This window comes from Cyprinodon variegatus, unplaced genomic scaffold, assembly GCF_000732505.1.
Source record: "Cyprinodon variegatus isolate N-32 unplaced genomic scaffold, C_variegatus-1.0 Scaffold1716, whole genome shotgun sequence".
NCBI lineage: Eukaryota > Metazoa > Chordata > Actinopteri > Cyprinodontiformes > Cyprinodontidae > Cyprinodon > Cyprinodon variegatus.
Window position 1 is genome coordinate 69,508 of NW_015152169.1, and position 19,837 is coordinate 89,344.

The following is a 19,837-nucleotide window of genomic DNA, read 5'->3' on the forward strand; positions in this document are numbered from 1 at the left end:
CACCAAACCAAGCTTCTGCCACCCTGGCGTCCTCTTCCACTACATCTTCGTCCCCGCTTTCCTCCTCTAAATAAAAAATGTATGATGGAGGAGACTCATCCATGACCTCCGACACAAAACTCTCCTCCTCTTGCATGTTTCCTCTGTCCATAGCCTTCCTTGCTAGTGTCGTTTCTAAGTCACCAATTTAGTGCTACTTGGTCCCAATGGAATTTCCCATTGGGAACCTAGTAGCACTAAGTCGCTAGCTGGTTAGCAAGATGCTTCGGAGAAAACGGCCAGAACCAAATGTGCTTGCGAACCTTCCGCCACAACAATCCCGCCCCCTTGATAAACGTCCAATCACATTCACTATATTCACTCGTGTAAAGTCGTGCACCACTCGGGAGAATTCTGAAATGCAACGGTTGGAAAAGCCGCTTTCGTGCGACTTTAAAGCCTGCGATAATTATTTTGGCTTTATTTTAAGGCGAAATCTCATCAGAAATCCTTTACTGCCCACCTTCTGTTTGTAACCTGACATTAACAGTTTAGGATTTTTAAAACTAATGTAACTGTGAGCTGATTCCTTCGCAAAGTGGAGGCGTTGCTTCAGCTTAAATAAATAAAGTTAAACATCTACCCATATATTGGTTTAAACTGCGTGTTTTATAACTGTATACAGAGCGTCTTCCTCCTTTAAGCTAATTCAGGTGAATTGGAAGAACTTCTTTTTGCTCTGGGATGTTTATTTGAAAGAATTTTACCAAGTTGGTTTTCAAAAGTAGATATTATGGATAATCTTAGTTACGTTACCATCAGTAGTGAGCAGAGGTACAGAGGTTCACTTCTGCTCACAGTTCACCGCATAAAGATGTTAAAATAATTCCCACGTCACAACCCAGTTGTTAGTTTTCCATCTGGGCTTTGCCGAGTTTATTTACATCTTTCCTTCCACACCTGTTCTTTGCTCACATCAGCTGTGTTTTCATGGGGAAAATAAAGCGCATCTCCAGAGCTGTTCTCATTTAGAGGCATCTCTGTTTGATCAGAGAGCAAAAAGAGAGATTTTATTAGATTTACCCATTTATACAGCTATAAAACATCTTTACTTACGTCACTTGAGAATTAAGTTAGAAACCGTAGCTGCAGCTAAACTAGCAACCCTTAAACCTTAGCTCTGTCTCTACCTTCAGCATTTTAATACAAAAAGCAGGAAAAGGATGTAGATGGGTTTTTTGCACAAGGCGTGAAATGATCTTAAATTTAGAGGGCTGAAGCATTGCAGGTCCCCCCAGAAACACTCACCATTCACTAAGCGCTTCCCTTTGTGGGTAAAGGAGGTTACACCTCTCTGCATAACGAGGCTAAAAGCTTTAGTTCAGGTTTCCGACGCTGATTGAGCATTATGCACTAATTTCACTGCTTAATTATCTGTAGGAGTTAAAAGTTCGATAGAATGGGCTAACCAGACATCAGATGCTCTATTCCACTGCGTCTCCTGCCCACATTTGCCAAGTAAATGTAAATCTGTTGATATTGCTTCCTCGGTTTTGTCTGAAGGTAATAAAATCTGCCTACAAGCAGCTGTTTAGTTCTTTATTGGTTTTTGGCTCTCGTCTTAACAAATCGAATAACATTTTTTTCCTGTTTTACAAAATGATGTCAGAAATACTGTTTCTGGGCCTGCAGCCAGCTGCTGGTTAGCTTAGCGCACAAAGGTTTGACAGAAGAAAAAACGGCCTCCGTGACTCCATGTGCAGCTTCCCTAAAAACTGCCGACTTTTAGTTTCCTTCAGAGGCAAATGATTGGGTTGAAATGTTTCATTTGAACTTTTTAAAAGGGACCACAGCAGACGGAAACTTGCAGACACCTTAGCAGGATGTGAAGTGGATTAGAAACTGTTGCGTTGAGCAAAAGGATTGCTGATTTCCTTTCTTTTTGTTTGTTTTTGTTCTGCTGATGCATGTCAGAGTGCTGGTGTGTTTTATTATCTCTATACAGTATAGAGCTGCGTGTGCATGATGTTTGCTGATCTTAGCAGCTCCTGATTGTCCTCCTGGTCTCTGCTCTGCAGTTTCTGGCTGACGAGGACAAACCTGTCACTAACCCCTGTCTTCTTCTCTTTCTTCCACTTTCCTCTCCTGTTGATCCTCTGTTTCTTTTTCCTGACTCCCTTCTTCCTCCCTGACCTCGCTGTCATCCCATCTAATCTCTCCTTCCTGATGTTTTTGCACCGTCATCCACTCGTCCTTCCTTCCCGTGTTCCCCCTCGTTCTGCTTTCACGGCGACTCTTGTTCCATCGTCCTGTTTTCGCCACATCTGTCCATCGCCATTGCAACCCGTTCTTTTCTTCGTCTTCTCATAACTCATCTTTATTTTTCCCCCTGGTTTCTGTTTGCCGTCCTCGCCACCTTTTCGGTTAATGTTTCTCTCTTTGTTTCACTTTTCCACCTCCTTCTCCACCTCCTTCTCCCGCTCAAACATCTCATCTTTCTATTTTTACTTCTCTTACACTTCTCCTGGTTCTGACCTCTTCCCCTCCTCCTCTCTGTCCCTCTCCGTCCCTTGTCCCTCTTCCCCGTTGCGTCCCGATGCAGAATGGAATGTTCTATACTAGTTATGTAAGTACTTATCTCTGTTTAGTATGACAAGTCCCAACAAGCCTCTCAGAAATGTCTGCTTATCCTCCACTTCATCTTTCCCCCTCCTCGCCTCCTGTTGCTCCTCTGTCCCTGGAGACACTTGTTGAAGAGTTTGACTCTGCTTTTTCTACAAATAACTCTCTCATATCTGAGCCGTAGAAGCTGACAGCGTGCGCTATAATTGTGAAAGCTCTAACTAATCTAAAGCTCTTGTTTTAGTCTGTGTCTATTTAATCAGACGTTAACATTTTGCTTTGGCTTTCATTTAATTCCAGATTTCTAAGAACAGCTTTAAAGCATTTTAGAAAACCTGGAGAAATGCAGAAATTTCTCATGTTAAAACCACAAACTTCAATGTATTTAAGTGGGATAATTTTTTTTTAAATATACAGTTTAAGGGTATATTGTTAGCCTCGAGTCGCTATAGCTCTGGTTGTATGATGATGGTTGATGATCCTGCTTGAAGGAGAACTTCTGCCGCTCTCTGAGGTCTGTAGAGAAAGATCCATCTCAGGAAAAACCAGACTTTCCTGGTAGGTCAACCAGGACTGCTGTGTTTTATTGAGGCAGAGCATAACTAGCTATCAGCCCTTATTGCTTCTAGTCCGTTTGGAAATGTATCCTATGTAATTCTGTCAGCTCATCGCTTTGGCTGTTTGATTTCAGGGTTTCTACGCGGTGGTAAAAGGTGGTAAATTGAATGAACCCAAATTAAGGCAATTTAAACGTAGTAAAAGGTATCAAACAGAATTTTACTTGATATTCATTATTTTTGTCGCTCTTTTAATATAATCTGATTTTTTTGTTTTTGTTTGTTTGATTTTTTTAAATAAATTTTTTTTTTTTTTTGCAATAATGTCTGAAAGAATGTAAGGGAATTATATGAGATTCACAGTATTTACATTGTGCCTGCTTTTAACTAAACAGGCCAAATAAAGACGGATTGAAGAGAAAAAAAAAGACCTGAACTGGGAGCAATCTGACATGCAGTGCTACTGCTAACAGATGTGGTTAAAAAACGGCAAATGACTTCCATAAAAACTTGTTATAGGTTGTAGAAGCATTTTAGAAGACATCCCAGGTAGCAGAGGAGCAATTAAACCGGCTGATTAGACACTTACATCAGACATTCAGGACAGAAAGTTGCAGCAGTCTCAGCTGGCAACACATCTCGCATTTTAAGTTGCAGGCGTCTCACTCATTTAACCAGCGCTTAGCTGTGCAGGAGGCTAAGTGGGCAGGAAATCTGACTGCAGAGAAGAAAAGGAAGCTCACCTCCAACTGCCCAAAATACAGCAGAAAGGATGCAGTGGAAAAAAATGAGGCAGGTGAAAGACAAATGATTCGGCAGGCAGGGGGAATGAATGAGCGTTAGAAGGCCGACGCCAACAGATAAAGGTGGAGGGGAGGCGCAGTGAAGGCCAACAGCTGTGTGCGAAGACAGATGGACGCCAAGAAGGAGGGAGAACCTGGAGCTCTGCATAAAAGGCTTCTCATTTTTTCTCTCTCTCCGTCATGCTGTCATGTTTAGAAAAGAAAAGCAGCGATTGATGACAAAGAGCTGTGAAACTGAAAGACAGACGGTCTGTGAATTAATGAGATTAAACTGCAGGTGACTGTAAAGTCGACTATAAATACCGTAAACTCTTAACCATTGGTGTTACTGAGGAGGCGATAAATATCTTTGATCAAAGAGCCTGAATTGGGTCTTTTTTTTTCTTCTTACAGCTGAGACGGATTGATCAGTGTTTTTGATCAACAACTGGCTCTCCAGGGTCAAAGCTACAAGCGTATACAGATCAATTAGATCGATTGCTTCCTGAGATCTGTTCACAGCTTCACCTTTCCTGGCCTAAAAACTCTATTTTTTTCTCTAGATCTCTAAGAAGAGAATCACTGCATCTGCTTATCCCTCCTTTTAAAAATTCCTTTAAAGCTCTGATAGATTGGTTTAAAACCCTGCCATAGTAGCAGTGATGCATTTCATCATTCTGGTTACCCAGCATTTTTACCTACCCTTACCACCTGTTTTATCTACCATTAAAACAGGTAGCCTTCATTTAAAAAAACAATCTTAACATTAGTAAACTTTTCAAGGAAAATCTGTATTTGTTCTTAATGTCAGGTGGCGGGGAGGGGTTCATTATCTTATGCAGGCCAGTTAGTTATACGTCAGCCTGTGCACCTAAATTCGGCCAATCATATATCAACGGTCATCTGTCGATCTAATTTTTTGGTTATAGCATCTTGATTCATATGTCGCAGCTAATATACGCAATGGTTGAAAGAAGAAATACGAATATTTTACTTTATGTCCCAGTTCTAACAGGGATGGATGTCTGTGTCTTCAGCAGGCGTAGAGCTAACAGCTGGCAGCGTTGCAAGGCAAGGGCTCAAACATGTACGGCTGGAAGCCTTCTACACCAAACCAAGCTTCTGCTGCCCTGGCGTCTTCTTCCACAACAACTTCGTCCCCACTTTCCTCCTTTAAATAAAAAATGTATGAAGGAGGAGACTCATCCACGACCTCCGACACAAAATTCTCCTCCTCTTGCAAGTTTCTGCTGTCCATAGTGTTCCTTGTTATTTCTAAGTCACCAATTTAGTGCTACTTGGTCCCAATGGAATTTCCCATTGGGAACCTGCTAGCATTAAGTTAGCAAGATACTGGTTAGCAAGATGCTTCCGACAAACCGACCACAACCAAACGTGTTTGTGAACCTTCCGCCACAACAATCCCGCCCCCTTGATAATCCACCAATCACATTCACTTTATTCACTCGTGTAAAGTCGTGCACCACTCAGGAGAATTCTGAAGTGCAACGGTTTGAACAGCCGCTTCCCTACGACTTTAAAGAGATATTCAGATAATATGCACTTGAAATAAAAGACTAGAGTTGTTCTTTCTTATTTTAAATGTAAACTATCTAATTCCATTGGTGATATGTGTCACTTCTCTGCTCAGTTCAAGAAAAAAAAACACTTATAAAAAAAAGAAATGTAAATTAGTAAATTTTTCTTAAGATGTCTGCATTTTATTTCTTGTATTGAGTAGGTAAGTGAGACACATATCAATGGGATAAGTTAGTTTACATTTAAAATAAGAAAAAAAAAAACAGTTGCATTATCGAATTAAAGTGCATAATATCTGATTATCTCATTTTAAGCCTGAACTTAGTCATTCTATTGGCAGATCATCTTATTTTCCCAATAAAATTAAGGGTGAATGCAGCTATTTTAAGAATTTCTTAATCATTTTTAAATAGTTTTTGTAGTGTGCACACCGTAATGGAAAATTAGCTTAAAGGTATAGTGGAGGATTTTGCAAATTTTTGAGAAGACCCTCAAAAAAAAAATGCACATGCACTGTACCCGCTCCGGAGAGGGAACACCTATGAAACGCGTGCCAGAGCATATGCACAAGCCCATTTCTCCTCGTGCACACTCTGTTCAAAAGTTGCTGTTTGCATCGCTCATACTAGCTTACTTTCTAAAGGAAGATTTTCAAATTTTCCACCATGTCAGATCACCACAAGTGAAAATTGGGAAGAACACATAGGATAGCTTTAGGATAGGTAAACATACAATTAGGAGAACCACTTATTTAGATGATCCACCCAGAAAAAGAACATCCTCCAGCATACCTTTAACTCTGGACCAACTAGAGAGTCCGTGTTAAAGGTCCATCTCTCTATATCCTCCAGTCATCTTAGAAAGCAAGTCCCAATTACATAAATGTCTGACAGCAGCGCTGATTCTTTGTTTTTTTAAAATGATAATTGGAAAAATAATAAGAGAAATCCGTTCATATGTATCCCATGTTTAGAGTCTGCTTAAAAATCCCTTCTCAGATGACTTCTTGGGGACCCTCTACATTATGACTAAGATTTCCTAACTTTAGTAAATTGCACTTGGTTTAAAACATTGATTAAGGAACTGATGCAAAAACGGCAATTAAAGGATAATGCTTGTGCAGTTTTATTTTTCCCCCCATAAAACCCTAAGCGTACTGTAGCAGTACTGTAATTACTGTAATCCATCATTTTCTGTCGTAAAATAAAGCAAAACAAGACTTTCCACCGTAGCTAATTACATGCTTTAATGGAAATATCGCAGTTTTCATTTCTAGACTCCGGGTATAGCTAGAAAAATCAAGATCAGCTGGAGGTGTCCCGCTGTGTCATCGTGGGATCTTCCCAAGCAAATGACTCTGTCTTTATGGGTCTTTGAGGAAAGATTCTTTATTTCTATAATATTAATAAGAGATTTTTCAGCAGTGATTTGGGATCTTTGCTTTAATGCACCTTCACCTGTTCTAACACAGCTGCAGAAAGCAGCTACCTTCAGTCAGAAATCAGCAGCTTGGATGCAGAAAGGTGTTCCTTCCAGTCAATAGGTGTCTATATGTGGAATAGGGAGCCGGTCAGGTGCAGAGGGTTTGATTTGCCCTCTGCATGGAGGAAAGCCCGGCTCTCTGCCTCTTCTTTTGAAGTGCTGGGAATGATTGCTCACAGCGGGGAACCACTAAGCACTTTAGCTTCTTGCTGTGCTGCTAAATGTACACACTCTTGAGCTTTAAATGATTTGTCCTTTTCCCCAAACAGTACACCTGAAATCACTCCAGTGGAAAGTTTATTTTTTTATTGCATGTGTGTTGCATAAATAATTTTAAATTTAGATGAGGTGAAGCTGGTTGGTTATTTTGTCCTGAGATCATCTGTTTTTGTTCCAGGCCCCAGCGCCGATGGCTTTCCCCATGACCACACCACAAGTGCCTGTCTATGGAATGGTGAGTATGACCCGATGAAGCGCCGTTCAGATCCCTGAGCTCATATGTAGCTGACCTGCATGATCAGTAGGCTATGTTAGGGCAGATTTGGACAAAGCACTGATGCACCGTGATGAGGATGCCTCTTTTAACGTCATGTTTTACTATGAACTGTTTTATTGTGGCTTTTTATTCAGCTCTTCCAAGTCAGTAATTTGTAGACCTGGTTTTTCCTGGACTTTGAGCCATTTTAACTTGCTCTGGTCTAAAGCCGGGCTTACACTGAGAGATTTTTTGCCCTTCTCAGGCCGACTTCCCAGTCGTGCAAGAACTTTCCGATCGGGCTGACTTTCAGCCTGATAGTGCGTCGTGTAGTGAACAGGGGGTAACAAGGGGCGATCAGCCTCTCACGACCGCCACCGACCTCCTTCCGATCAGGAATCGTGAGGTCGGGAGAAAATCAAACGTTTGTTTTTTAGTCAGCCATCGTGGGCAAACAAGAATTCTTCTTCTTCATCTTAGATGTAAACACAGAAGCATGGCAGGGGGGGCGAGTGAAATGAAGTTCTTTCTGTAAAATTGACAGACCGTAGTAGCCACATATGCTCAGCCATGTCTTTGCCCAAATATGTTGTCGCCTATTCCTTTAAGGGCTTTTAGCACAAAATTGCACAAATTGCCAAGGCAGCTCGTTTCACTCTAGTGAGCTTCATATTCCTCTTCTACTCATTTGGCTTCTTGGATAGACGGGTCTGAGTAGCTCCATCTCACTGCGGAGCTGAGTCCCACGTGGTTTTTGGACGTACAATGTGAGCAGGTAGATCGCATCAGAGCGTCGTGCCGCACAGTGTGAGAACATACATGATGAGCTGTGAACACACACTGTACGACGAAACCCTGCGGTTTGTCTTTAAACTTGGAAACCAGAGTCCACCAGTCCAGTGGATTGTTTTTTAAACTTTTTTGTCATAACCGTGACCTGGATGACTGAGAATCTTCACCAGCAAAAACGTCAAATGTTTCATTAGGATGAAGCTTGGGTTTTCTTCCATAGGATATTATTTGGTATAAAAAGACAAAAGCCATCATTTCCAAGCTAATGGCTAGAAAAGTAGATCTAAAAACATATTTATGGTTCTTTTTAGTTTTATGTTGCACAAATAAATTCAAATATTCTTAAAATAAAACAAAAAACTCCAATGTATTTGTTATTGTACTGCATTAGTTGCTTCCTTATATCATTGTTTTCTATTAAGAGCCATTGTAGAGGAAACAAGCAGCTCAGACCCTGATCTAAGTCCTTCCCCTGCAGCTCTGTGTTTGGTTTCCTCTTGCTTGAAGGGAAACCTCCACGCCAGCCTCTAACCTCTGTCCACAGCTTGATGCTTCCACCACCATGTTTCAGCTTTCCTTGTTTCCGTAACCCTCTACTTTCTCTTGGTTTGTGTTTGCCGTGGCTCTTCAGGTCCCGCCCCAGATGGCTCAGATGGGAGGGGTACCTGTGATGGCTCCACAGCCAATGATGTACAACCAGCCTGTTCTCAGACCCACCAACCCTTTCGCACCCATGCCAGGAGCCCAGGTAGCTGACCTCGCAGTCGCACAGTAGTTCACCAGAGCATGTGAGCGGAATATGGTGGAGCTCAGAGCGGTTTGCAATTTAGAGGCCGGAGCGAGGATTGGCATAATTACATGAAAGAAAAAATGCCTTTCCTGAAAATTTGAGCGAGCGTGGAGCGATTTCGCCAGAGCAGCAGGTGAGCGCTGAGTGGATTTTGAGCGGAGCTTCCTGGCGCAACTTTGAGCGGCAGAGCGAAAAGCATCCTGAGCGGGAATTGCGCAGCGCCCTGCTCCGTTCACATGCTCTGGTTCACACACACACACATATGCTCCCTATTAGCCTATTTCTCTCAATAATAACTTGATACCTTAAGAGATAAAGGGAAAAACTTCCTCTCTTTGTTAAGTTGTAAGTAGCAGACTGTACATGTATGAGATGTAAGGAATGGGAGGCGGGGCTAGATCTGTGTTTCCTTCTTCATGGTGTGGAATGATGAGCGCGGGAGCGCATGTTGGAAACTGTTAATGGCGACCATTAAAGTGTGGATATTAACGTCAACAGTGTGATTATTGAGCCAACACTCTTTTGCATACAAGGCAGTTAAAATGCTCAGAATGTCTTTATAATTTCAGGTTTCTTCCCCCTCTCTTATCTAGATGCAGTTTATGTAATCCATTCAGGAGGAAGCTGAGTGCCAAAAGTGACAAACAGAGGAAAAATGTCACGGGAGGACGGCCGAGCGGAGGGAGGGATGAAAGGATGGAGACACGATCCAGATAACCGACAGACACCAAAACGGAGGACAAGATGTAGACGGGGGAGGGTGGGGGGGCTGTGTCTGTGTGAAACAACTGCTTGCATGCGTGAGAGTGGAGCTTCTCTGCGTTTATGGTGTCACGTCTGACGCGAAGAGTGCAGATGGATGAGCAGAGAAGAGGGGATGGAGGTGATCCTACCGCACCCAGCCTGCTCAGTTCAGCTCACTGTCGATGCTTTGAGAGCTGCAGATTTAGCTTTATTTCATTCTGGTGCTACTTTGTCCTCTTCAAGTTCCTGTCTGCCTGCAACAGCAACTTGGGAGCACTTATAAGAGAAAGTGTGTGTGCGTGTGTGTGTGTGTGTGTGTGCAGCAGTTGTTTCAGGTCTCCCAGCTCCTCTCAGCCCACCCCCCCCTCACTCTCCATTTGTTTTTACTGAGAGATGCAGAGGCACATTTTCTCAAGTTTGTTTCCTGTAATTTTCAATCTGTATTTTTTTTTCTTTCGTTTATCTTCGACAGCCTCTCTTTAATGCTACCAGGGCTTGTACAGCAGTTTGTTGAAGCGCTAAACGGTAACCGAGCATTTATCATCATGGCTTTTGTTAGCTCTGCACACGGAGACGGGGTGTGGTGACGCATGGGAACAAAAAAGATAAAAGGAACTCAAGGGCTCGTCCCACTGGGGGTAAAGGCATGGAAATGTATCAGGTTTTGCTGAAATGGTTGACTGTATCCGCATCATGAAAACTGCCGGTCAATGTGCTTTCAAAGGGTTTAAGGGATTGAGGGTTCTTTGCATAAAATGTCACACGAGAAAAGTGTCTTGAAATTGATCAAAATTTACCCACAATTGTTAATGAAGCTGTGTACATAAGCAAAACCTGTGTTTTTTCTTTTTTCCTTATATGGGCTGTTAACCCATCTTTGCAAAGTCAGCATTTTAATATTGTGTGTGTCTCTTTAAGAGGCTGTAAGCGATCATCAGGATTGGTCACCTGTCCTAAAATGAACCCTTTTCTTAAAGCGATACACACAGTCATCTATTTAAACAGTGAAGGGATGGTTCTGGATGTTTTGATCGGAGGTTCTGTTAAAAACACGTCTTCTTTTAGTAAAAGTCTAGATTAGTTGGATTTGGAAGCTTATTAAGCGTCCAAAACAAAACGTTATATTTAAAAGAATCTCCAAACCTAGTTTTTTTTTTCTTTGAATTTTTGCACATCAGAAATAGAGTTTTTTGAAGTGTATCATTAACAACCTTCCTGTGTGAAACTTTGCAGTGATCAAAGTGCTAGTTTATTGATTTCTCCTAACCTCCCCCATATTTTTTGGTTTACTTCAATATCAGTTCCTGTGATGGGAAAAGCTCTAAAGGTTTATCCTCATTACAAGCTATAAAATTCCTGCCTACATAGTTGGACAATTGTTAATAGAGTCTATAAAGTCAAATAAACTGATGATGATGCTGCCACCACCATGCTTCACAGTAGGGATGGTGTGTTCAGGGTCCTGTTTATGTAGTTTCGTTTTTATTTATCTTTTTAACATCCTTTTAAAATTAAACAGGCACCCCTTGGTTTTGGCCCCTCTTGAATTTCCACTAACTTCAGCCTCTAAAATCATCTAATCTGGATCTGTACTAATGGAAAATGCTAAACGTTCTCTACTGCAGGTAAGATATGAAGCTGTTTGTAACTTTTTAACAGAACCACGCTTTAAAAGGCCTGAACCTTCCCTTAGAAACAGCTGCTTTTTCTGTAAGTTCAGTATTCCGCATATTTTGCCCGACTAAATTGTTGCTGATTTAACTGTTGCCATGCAAGGCTTTAGAGGCAGGCCATGAATGGGGGTGAAAGGGTATTCTTCTCTCTAGAAGGACCAAAAAAAAAACCCAACGCCCCGTCAGAGATCCACGCGAGGTGATTGATGATGGCGGTTACAGAGTCGAGTTGATTGAGTCACTGTAAATTGCACTGAATCAAAGCGAATGGCAGGAGATGCGCCGCTCCGCTGTAACGGACCCGTTACCGTCTGACCCCATGATGCTCATGATTTTTTTTGTTTGTTTGTTTTCCTGCATTTCTGCTTCCATTGAGGGCTACATCTGAGGGTCACGTTTTAAATCAAGTTTGATACAAAAAAGTTTTTATCTTTTCAAAAATCAAGAATTGCAAAAATGCACATGCAAAAAAAGTTGCACTGAAGTGGCGAAGTCACCGTAGTCGAGCATCGAAGTCTTATTAAAGATAGAGATTCGGAGTACCTGGGGTTCAAAGAACTCTCGACTACAGGCCATTTTGATGAGTACTTTTAATTTTTTTTTTCTCCTGCCACTCTAAAGTTGAACTTGAAGCTTTGTGTCCCCCCCCCCTCAGCATAGAACGCCTCCAAACTCATCGCCCACTCTGCTGTGAATCTTCTAGTGTCGCCTCAGTTTTTCCAGTAGCTGATCCAGCCTATTTTGGCCTCTTTAGTCTGTAGTTAGTCTGTGTAGATATGTAAAGTGCTTACAGTGTCCGTGTAGATCGTCCCTCCTGTGGGTTAGAAGCAGCTTCTCGTCGGTCTTGTGTTAGCTTAGCCTATCTTCTAATGATCCCGCTGTAGGTTCCCTCACCACTTCCTGTCCTCTCCTCTCCGCTGATGTCTAAAAATGGTAGCTCTATTACCCCTGTCAGTGTTTCCGTACTTTAGCTGTAAATAAAACCTTTCTCTCAGGCTCTTGTTAGTTTTTTCTTAATCTCTTCTTTTCTTGCTTCTCTCATCGATCTCATCTTCCATCCATCCATGCCTCCTTTCGTCCCTGATTGGACCAGCAAAGCACACGTACGGATTTCAGGTTTTTGTGACAAATCAATAAGGTGGATGATTGTCTGGAAGTTAGCCTTGGCTAAAGGTCAGCTAAGGCACTTTCCCTCTGTTTTTTGGGTAAAAGTGAAGATGAAGACCTATAGAACCCTGAATATTACAGCCTGGGGGAGATACAGATCTACAATGTTGCCTTAATGGAAATTTAAAGTAATAAAAGGCTTTATAAAAATCTTTAAACCACGGTTATTGCCTCTTGTTGACGTTTTTAAAACTCGATTATAAAAGTAATCATAAAGTAGCATGTTTTGAGCATTGAATAAAATGTGGTTATTGTTGATCATGTAACACTTGACATGCGCCCACACAAAATCCCAATCAGGTAATTTAAAGAATTTGACCATGAAAACGCTTAAAGTGCAGTACAGTAGTATTTCATCGAAAGGTCGTCCCTTAGTTAACACTTTTATAAAGAATGTCCTGCTCCTGATGATGTGTTTCCACCAAGGATAGTTTGCTGAAGCCTTTTGTTAACTTAAGCTTCTTTTATCCTTTTTTGATATGACATCTTGATAATCAAGTAAAATATTTAATCAACGATTTACCTTCATGAACTCCAGTGTGTTGAATGTCTACAAAGTTTTGGGCTACACCATCATAGTGAGCTCATCACTACGTGACCAAGACAAAGTGAACATTTAGAAGGTGTGAAAAAAAAAACAAATAAGTATTTCCGTCCATTAATAACAACTGTCTTACTGGTTATCTCTCTTAGAGCCGTCGACATGAAATCATACGCAGTAAAGAAAGACCCGGTTTCCGAACTTTATTTTGGTCACGGACATGGAAAAAGGCCTTTATCAAGATCTGCATCCGATATCTGTCTCACATTAGCCCCGTATTCCCTAACCACCAAATAGCGCAAGTTGTGATCAAGACAAAAAAATCCGCTCAATGGAAATTCGCAAAATGGGGCAAGATCGTAGAGTTGAGAAAAAAATTCAAATCTTCTGATTCAACGTGTTAGCGCTTCGATGAATTGGTTTTTTTCGGCCGTATCAAAACCATAGAGCTCGTAAAACAATTATCGTAACGTGAAAACACTTTTTTCGCATCACAAGTCAGTTGATCTGCGACTGTCCCTACTGCCTTGTGAAGAAACAAAGAAGGAAAGACATTTGAAGATGTTGGCGCCCCCTGGAGATGTTGCTGAATTATGAAAAAAATGTTTACATCCACGGCTGCCATGTTGCTTTCAAGCGTTACCATGTGAACAAACGTATTCACTTGTTGGAAATACTGCATTAGCATTTTTTTAGATCGGCAGCATATCAGCATAGTTCTGCGCACATTCGTAACACAGCTACTGTGACAACGCGAGTTAGCCTTCCTATGGGTCCAGTATTCAGGGTCCCACTCCTAAAAATAGATGGGAATTCCTCGGTGAGGGGATGTTCTCAGCTGTCTACCAGCTTCTGATCAGGGCTACTTCAAAGATGTCATTCAGCATTTTAGATTTAGATTGTAGCTGGTAAATCTAGTCACGACTACGGTGTCGGTTTTTGGGTGAATGGATCTCCTCTCTGGGCAAACAGCAGAAATTCTTGACGAATTCCCAATCATTACGGTATCATCTCTGCATGCTCTGTTCTCTGGTTAAAACAAAATCTGTAGCCGCTTTCTCCAGAACTGGTTTATTTTCTAGTATCCAGCAGTTTCTCAACAAATGAACCATTAGCCTTTTATGTTTAAAGTCCGGTAACTGAGCTTTTTGGCTTGTTGAGTCTTCGTCCAATCATTGTGCCAGTAGTTGTTAGTGTTATTGTATAGGTCGGATTCATTCATGGACGTTCTCGGACACTTTCGTCCTTTCCCTAACGTCTGCCTGGTCCAAATAGGGCCCGTCCCTCTTGAAGTCGCTGCTGTTTGTATGCGTTGCTGTAGCATGAATCCAGTACAGTGGAGGATGAACTTAGATGTCAAATCCAAACATCTGATTGCTCCGATTGTAGCGGACATTGAAAGAGCGTCCCTTTCTCTGGCGAGCACCCGCTGGGTGAGTTCGTGGCGTTGTCTTTCTCGATGTTTGTGTCCTCAGAGCATGACAGTGGTGGTGACCTCCCTTTTGTGGTCCAACGATTGAGCGACTGATCGGACTCCAATAGTTGTCCGTTGCCCAGGAACCGTTCAGGCAGAACCGTAAAGGTTTGGGACTGTTGATGAATGAGCCAGTACATCTCAAAGCATTGCCAAACTTCTGTATTCTCCCAAAGAGCTCGCATTGTGTTTTATGTGCAGCACACGTCCTCTGTGGACGACCCGTCCTCTCTTGGTTGGCGTTTGTGTTAGAGCCAGACCCCCCCCTTCCACCCTTGGAAGTGAAATGAACAAAGAGAGACTTTGATAGATGTCCTCGTCTTGTCAGTGAGTTGGTGTGTTCAATCAAAGATCTCTTTGTGCACGCTTTATTTTTATGTTTCTTTTTTAATCACATCTGTGTTTTTTGCTAAACAAAAAAAAAAACCCTCGGATTGCTGCCTCAATATTCTGTATATAAAGAAACATGCAACATGCAGCTTAAAGACATACCCTCATAATCTGCATTATTTTCATTTACCCATTTTTATTTCATCTGTACATGAAGATATTAGTGTAATAAGCAGCATAAAGGTCTGATTCCTACCATGGTGGGGGCGGCCTGAACCCGACGGACGGAGCAGACCGTCTCCGTCAGGATCAGCCGCGACTTCTCAGCGATGCCAAATGTTAATCCGTCTCTTTCTCTTCTGGCTCCTCCCCCCCCCATCTCTTTGTACATTGTTTTCTATTTATTTAAAGCAGAAATATATGGAGTGTATCAGGCACCGAAAGGCAAACAAATGTTAGTTGATTTAAGAAAAAAAGAGAAAAATGATGGGCTTTATTTTACAGCAGTGTATTTGTTTATTTTAGGGATTTGATTCCTCTTATTTTTTTTGTTTGTTTTGGAAGAAATAAAAAGTCATTTTCCATTCCTAAATATTTGTGTGGAGCTTTTTTTTATGTGACAATTGATGTGGAAACTATAGAGTTTAATAAATTAGACCAAAATGGTTCTAAAATCTTTTTCCATTCAGCTTTACGATGGAAGGATCCTTTATATTACACAGGTATTCAGACCCACTAAATGTTTGAACATATTTCAACCACAACTTTTATTTAGGATGAATTTATATATATATAAAAAAAGACAATGACAAAACCATAAGGTAGAAGGAAAGATGGATGATTTTTAATTATTCCAAAAAGTTTATCCAAAGTTGGATTTTTGCAGAGCGCCTTAGAAGCAAGACTTGCCACAGATGGGCAAATATTGAATAAATAGACTTTATTTCAGATGCATATGTAAATAAATCTCTGTAGAATAGACCAATTCACTTCAGATAAATGCTTTTACTGTCAGTACCTGGAGAGGAATTGTGCTAAATCATGTCTTGTTAATTTCTATCCCATAAATAAAATAATAAAATGTATTCAGATCTGGACTTTGATTAGACCAAAAGTCTGCAGCCTGCCGTTCCGGATCCCCAACTCGCTCTTTAGAAGCTCAACATTGGCTCTTCACCACATGATTAAGATCCAGTTAATCATTTTCTCCACTTCCTAATTGGACGGATTTTCCCAGAACAGAATTACATATATATATATTTTTTTTGTGAGAAAAATGTTCCTATTTGACAATATTTTTCATAAATTTCAGCCACCTGTTGTAGATGCGTGTTAAAAAAAAAGGCAATGTGAAGTTTTTGGCTCTAATTAAATTTTATTGGATTAGCAGAAGTCAAATGTTTTAATTCACTAAATGAATTGACTATATCATAAAGTTTTAAGTTTCATCTTTTTAAGGGGCAATAACATCAGTAACCCATTGAAAAATGTTTTTAATCCTCTTTTCACATTTGTTTTCTCTCACATTAAAAAACAAAAAATGAAAAAGAAAAACACGGGTGTAAAAGGGACAAACCTTTGGAAGATATTTAGGGTTATTCTTTTTTATGTAAAAATGATTACTTAATATTTTGTTGCTCTAATGAGTTTAATTGGATGGACTGAAGTCTTAATTGGGTCTTTGGACTAGACCGTCCTAAAATGTGAATATGCTTTGATCTAAATCAGAGCTGAACTATAAAGCAATACACCTATGCTTTATAGTTCTGTTTCTTCTAGCAGAATAGCCAAACTTTTTTCTGTTTTTTGGAGGTGTTTTCTGGCTGGCCTTGTAAGCGTCTGGACATAAGTCTGATCAAGTTGAAGTAGAGTGGCTTTAAATGGGCCATTAAAGCTCAGAAACACTCCAGTGTGGCTAAAGGAAACAAAGGTGGGCCAAAACGTCTCCAAAGGGACCCAAGAACTCATTGCCAGTTATTCAGCACACTCACTGACAGCTATGGCTGCCAAGGGGGCTGCGACCAGTTATGTTTAGAGAGGGCAATCACTTTTTCCACATGAGGACAGGTTGGTTCAGGTTGCTTTTTTCCCCATAATGTGTGGGAGACACTAATCCAGAGGATTATCTGTCTGAGAGCTGAAATGTGATGTAAAAATCCTAAAAAGAAAACTGGTTTTGAGAAAATACTGATTTATATTTTCCTCAACAAAAAAAAAAAAACAACTTTAAAAAAGAAAAAATTGGTAAGCAATTCCTTCTCGAAATAGGTATGATTTCCCTTGTTTGGAGCTGGTAAGTAGAACAATTTGGCTATGATATCATTTATATTAATAAGAAAAAACTATCTTACTTCTAGTGGGTTATATCTATCTTTTTATTAACGACAAGAAATATCCATTCTATTGGCAGATCATCCTTTAAAAGGCAAATACACAAAGTATTGAGCAGAAAAGTGTTAAAAATCAACTTTAAATCATTTGTATCATTAAGATGCATTAGAAAAATGTTTTTCTGAATAAGTAAATGCACCATTTACAGCTACAACTGATATTCTGCGGAGTTTCTAACTGGTTTAACTGGAACAAACATGAGTCCTGGCAGCTTAACATGCAGGATGAATCTGCAGCAAAATCCTGAACTAAAATTCATAAAACCAATGAAGCTAATATTCTCCACAAAAGAAAAAAAAAAATTGATGTTTTGTAAATTTAAATGACAAAACAGCTTGATATTACCTTGTCAACACATTTCATCTTTAAGTTTATTAAACTGACCTTTCTCCTGGATCCAAATAAATGAAGAACTCTGATTTATGCCACAGATCGGAGGTCTTCAACAGGGGGTCCGCGGCCCCTAAGGGGTCCACAGAGGTACTGCATGGGGGTCGCAAAAGTTTTGATTGATTAGACTCTTTTTAAATATTCCCCCGGCAGTACTTTCCACTAATTGAAATGTCTTTAAATCCACATTAACATGAATTCATCACACTGTAGTAAACAGATAAATGGAGGCAGAAGATGTCTTTCAGTCATCAATGCAGACATTCAGCGACACACAGGAGCTCTTTCAAGCTGGGCACCGTTTCATTCACAACACCTGTCTCATCAACCAGGAATCAGAAATACTTTAATAATCCCAGGGAGAAAAATTACTTTCATTACATCACTCCATATGTAATAGATGGACTATAGGACCAGTTTGATATAACATAATTTCATACAATATATATAATTAGGGGGTCCCCGCTCCATCTACCCACCAGTTTGGTGCTCCTTGGCCTGGAAAACATTGAAGAGTCCTGCTATAGATGATCTGAATCATCAAATTGTTGCTCTCAGCTTCTGCTGCTGATCCTTCACCTTTCATGTGATCAACAGTAAGAAGTCTACTAGGATAAGACTGCTGAGCAGATTCAGGACCACCTTTGTAGAAGTTATTAGGTGGATAATGTTAGAGAAATTGGAACCACAGCTTACTGAAACCAAATATTAAAAAGAATGCTAATAATTACCTAAATGTAGGAGATTCTCCCTTATAAACCCCAACCATCTAAAGCTGTATACGTTATTATGACACATGGGGTTCACCTGAAGCAATACTGTCTCTGTAAATAATAACATATAATAATATTGGGCCAGTCCGAATACGTCGAACAGCTCCTATCCTTCACCTTTCGTGAGGTCAACACTCTTTTGTCGCCTCTCTACCCGCTCCCAAATCAGCTTCTCTGATTGGTTGATGAGGCGCGTCGAGCAGCAACAGTTCAATTTTTCCAACTCCAGCATCTGCTCCTTCTGAAGAGCATCAGAAGCTCATGACGCTCTGCTCCTGCTGCTCAAAATGTGCTGCAGAACCTTTGATGACTTTGCATGTAAACTAACTGCTTCTGCAGCGTGCGCTCTGAACGTAGCATTAGCTCTTTCCTAGCTGCCATCACTGTTCACACAGCTGTTATCATGGCAACCGTTGGCCTTTTGGAGAGTTTCCCTTCGCTGACTTCAGTGTAAAATAAGAATGAACTGAAATAACAGTAGATCAAATGATCCAGAAATGCTTCCCCTCTAAATAAAAGCCTTTTGAGCTCTGAACCCTGCAGAGAGTTTAAGCGTTCAAGAAGTGTGCTGAAACTGTTTGAAACACAACAACACAGCAGCTTTACTGCCGTAAAACGGTGGCCAGTTTGGAGAAAACACCTTTTTACTCTGAGCAATATAAGGGTGCATTAAGTTTGTGTGGAGAGGACGGCTGTGACCTCCGTCCTCCACGCTGCGCTTCACATGGCTAAGCTTCACGCTAAACCTTTCAGACAGGAGAACAAACGGCTTAAACCTGTACGATGGAATAAAACCATCTGTGCATCCTTTGCTCTGCACTCAGAGAAAGAAACTAAACCACATATAGAAAGAAAAAATCTACCTTTCTGCATGTTAATGCTGTGATGGCTTCATATACAGCCACACAGATGTGGTACCAAATACAATTTGATATTTAGTTTCTTTTTCATAAAGGGTTTCAATTACAGAGTCATTTATTTATCACCACTGCACTGTATTTCAAAACGAGTGTGCACATTCTGGTTTACCCTTTTCTGTTATGATTCTGTTTAATTTATACTCCGGTTCGAATTCAAGGCATGAGCCCACAAAACAAAAGACCCGAAGCAAAAGAAGATCATAGCACAGCGCGGAGCTCAGGTCAGATCACAAGACAACACGCCACGCGACCCACAAAACAAACCCTCCCTTCGCCCGACCCGAAGGATAGGACCGATCCAACCTCTCTATCCTTGCGAGACCAAGCAAGCCGGCTGCTCCATGATCAGAGGAAATGGTAATTAGCGCCAAACAGTGGTGAATATTGGAAGTTCAGTTTAATATAATACAAGTATG

The 19,837-nt window shown here is 40.8% G+C and overlaps 1 protein-coding gene across 1 annotated transcript in view; it reads left to right on the forward strand.

Annotated features, from left to right (window-relative positions):
- LOC107104383 (phosphatidylinositol-binding clathrin assembly protein-like) overlaps positions 1-11,594 on the forward strand; it is a gene marked incomplete at its 5' end in the record, with an annotated part of 62,441 nt that extends 50,847 nt beyond the window's left edge. The window contains 4 exons of the mRNA XM_015404374.1: positions 2,582-2,605; positions 7,359-7,415; positions 8,860-8,976; positions 9,612-11,594. Of these exons, the coding sequence (XP_015259860.1) occupies positions 2,582-2,605; positions 7,359-7,415; positions 8,860-8,976; positions 9,612-9,626 (213 nt within the window). The remainder of the gene's footprint in view (positions 1-2,581; positions 2,606-7,358; positions 7,416-8,859; positions 8,977-9,611) is intronic.
- Positions 11,595-19,837: the final 8,243 nt, after the last annotated feature.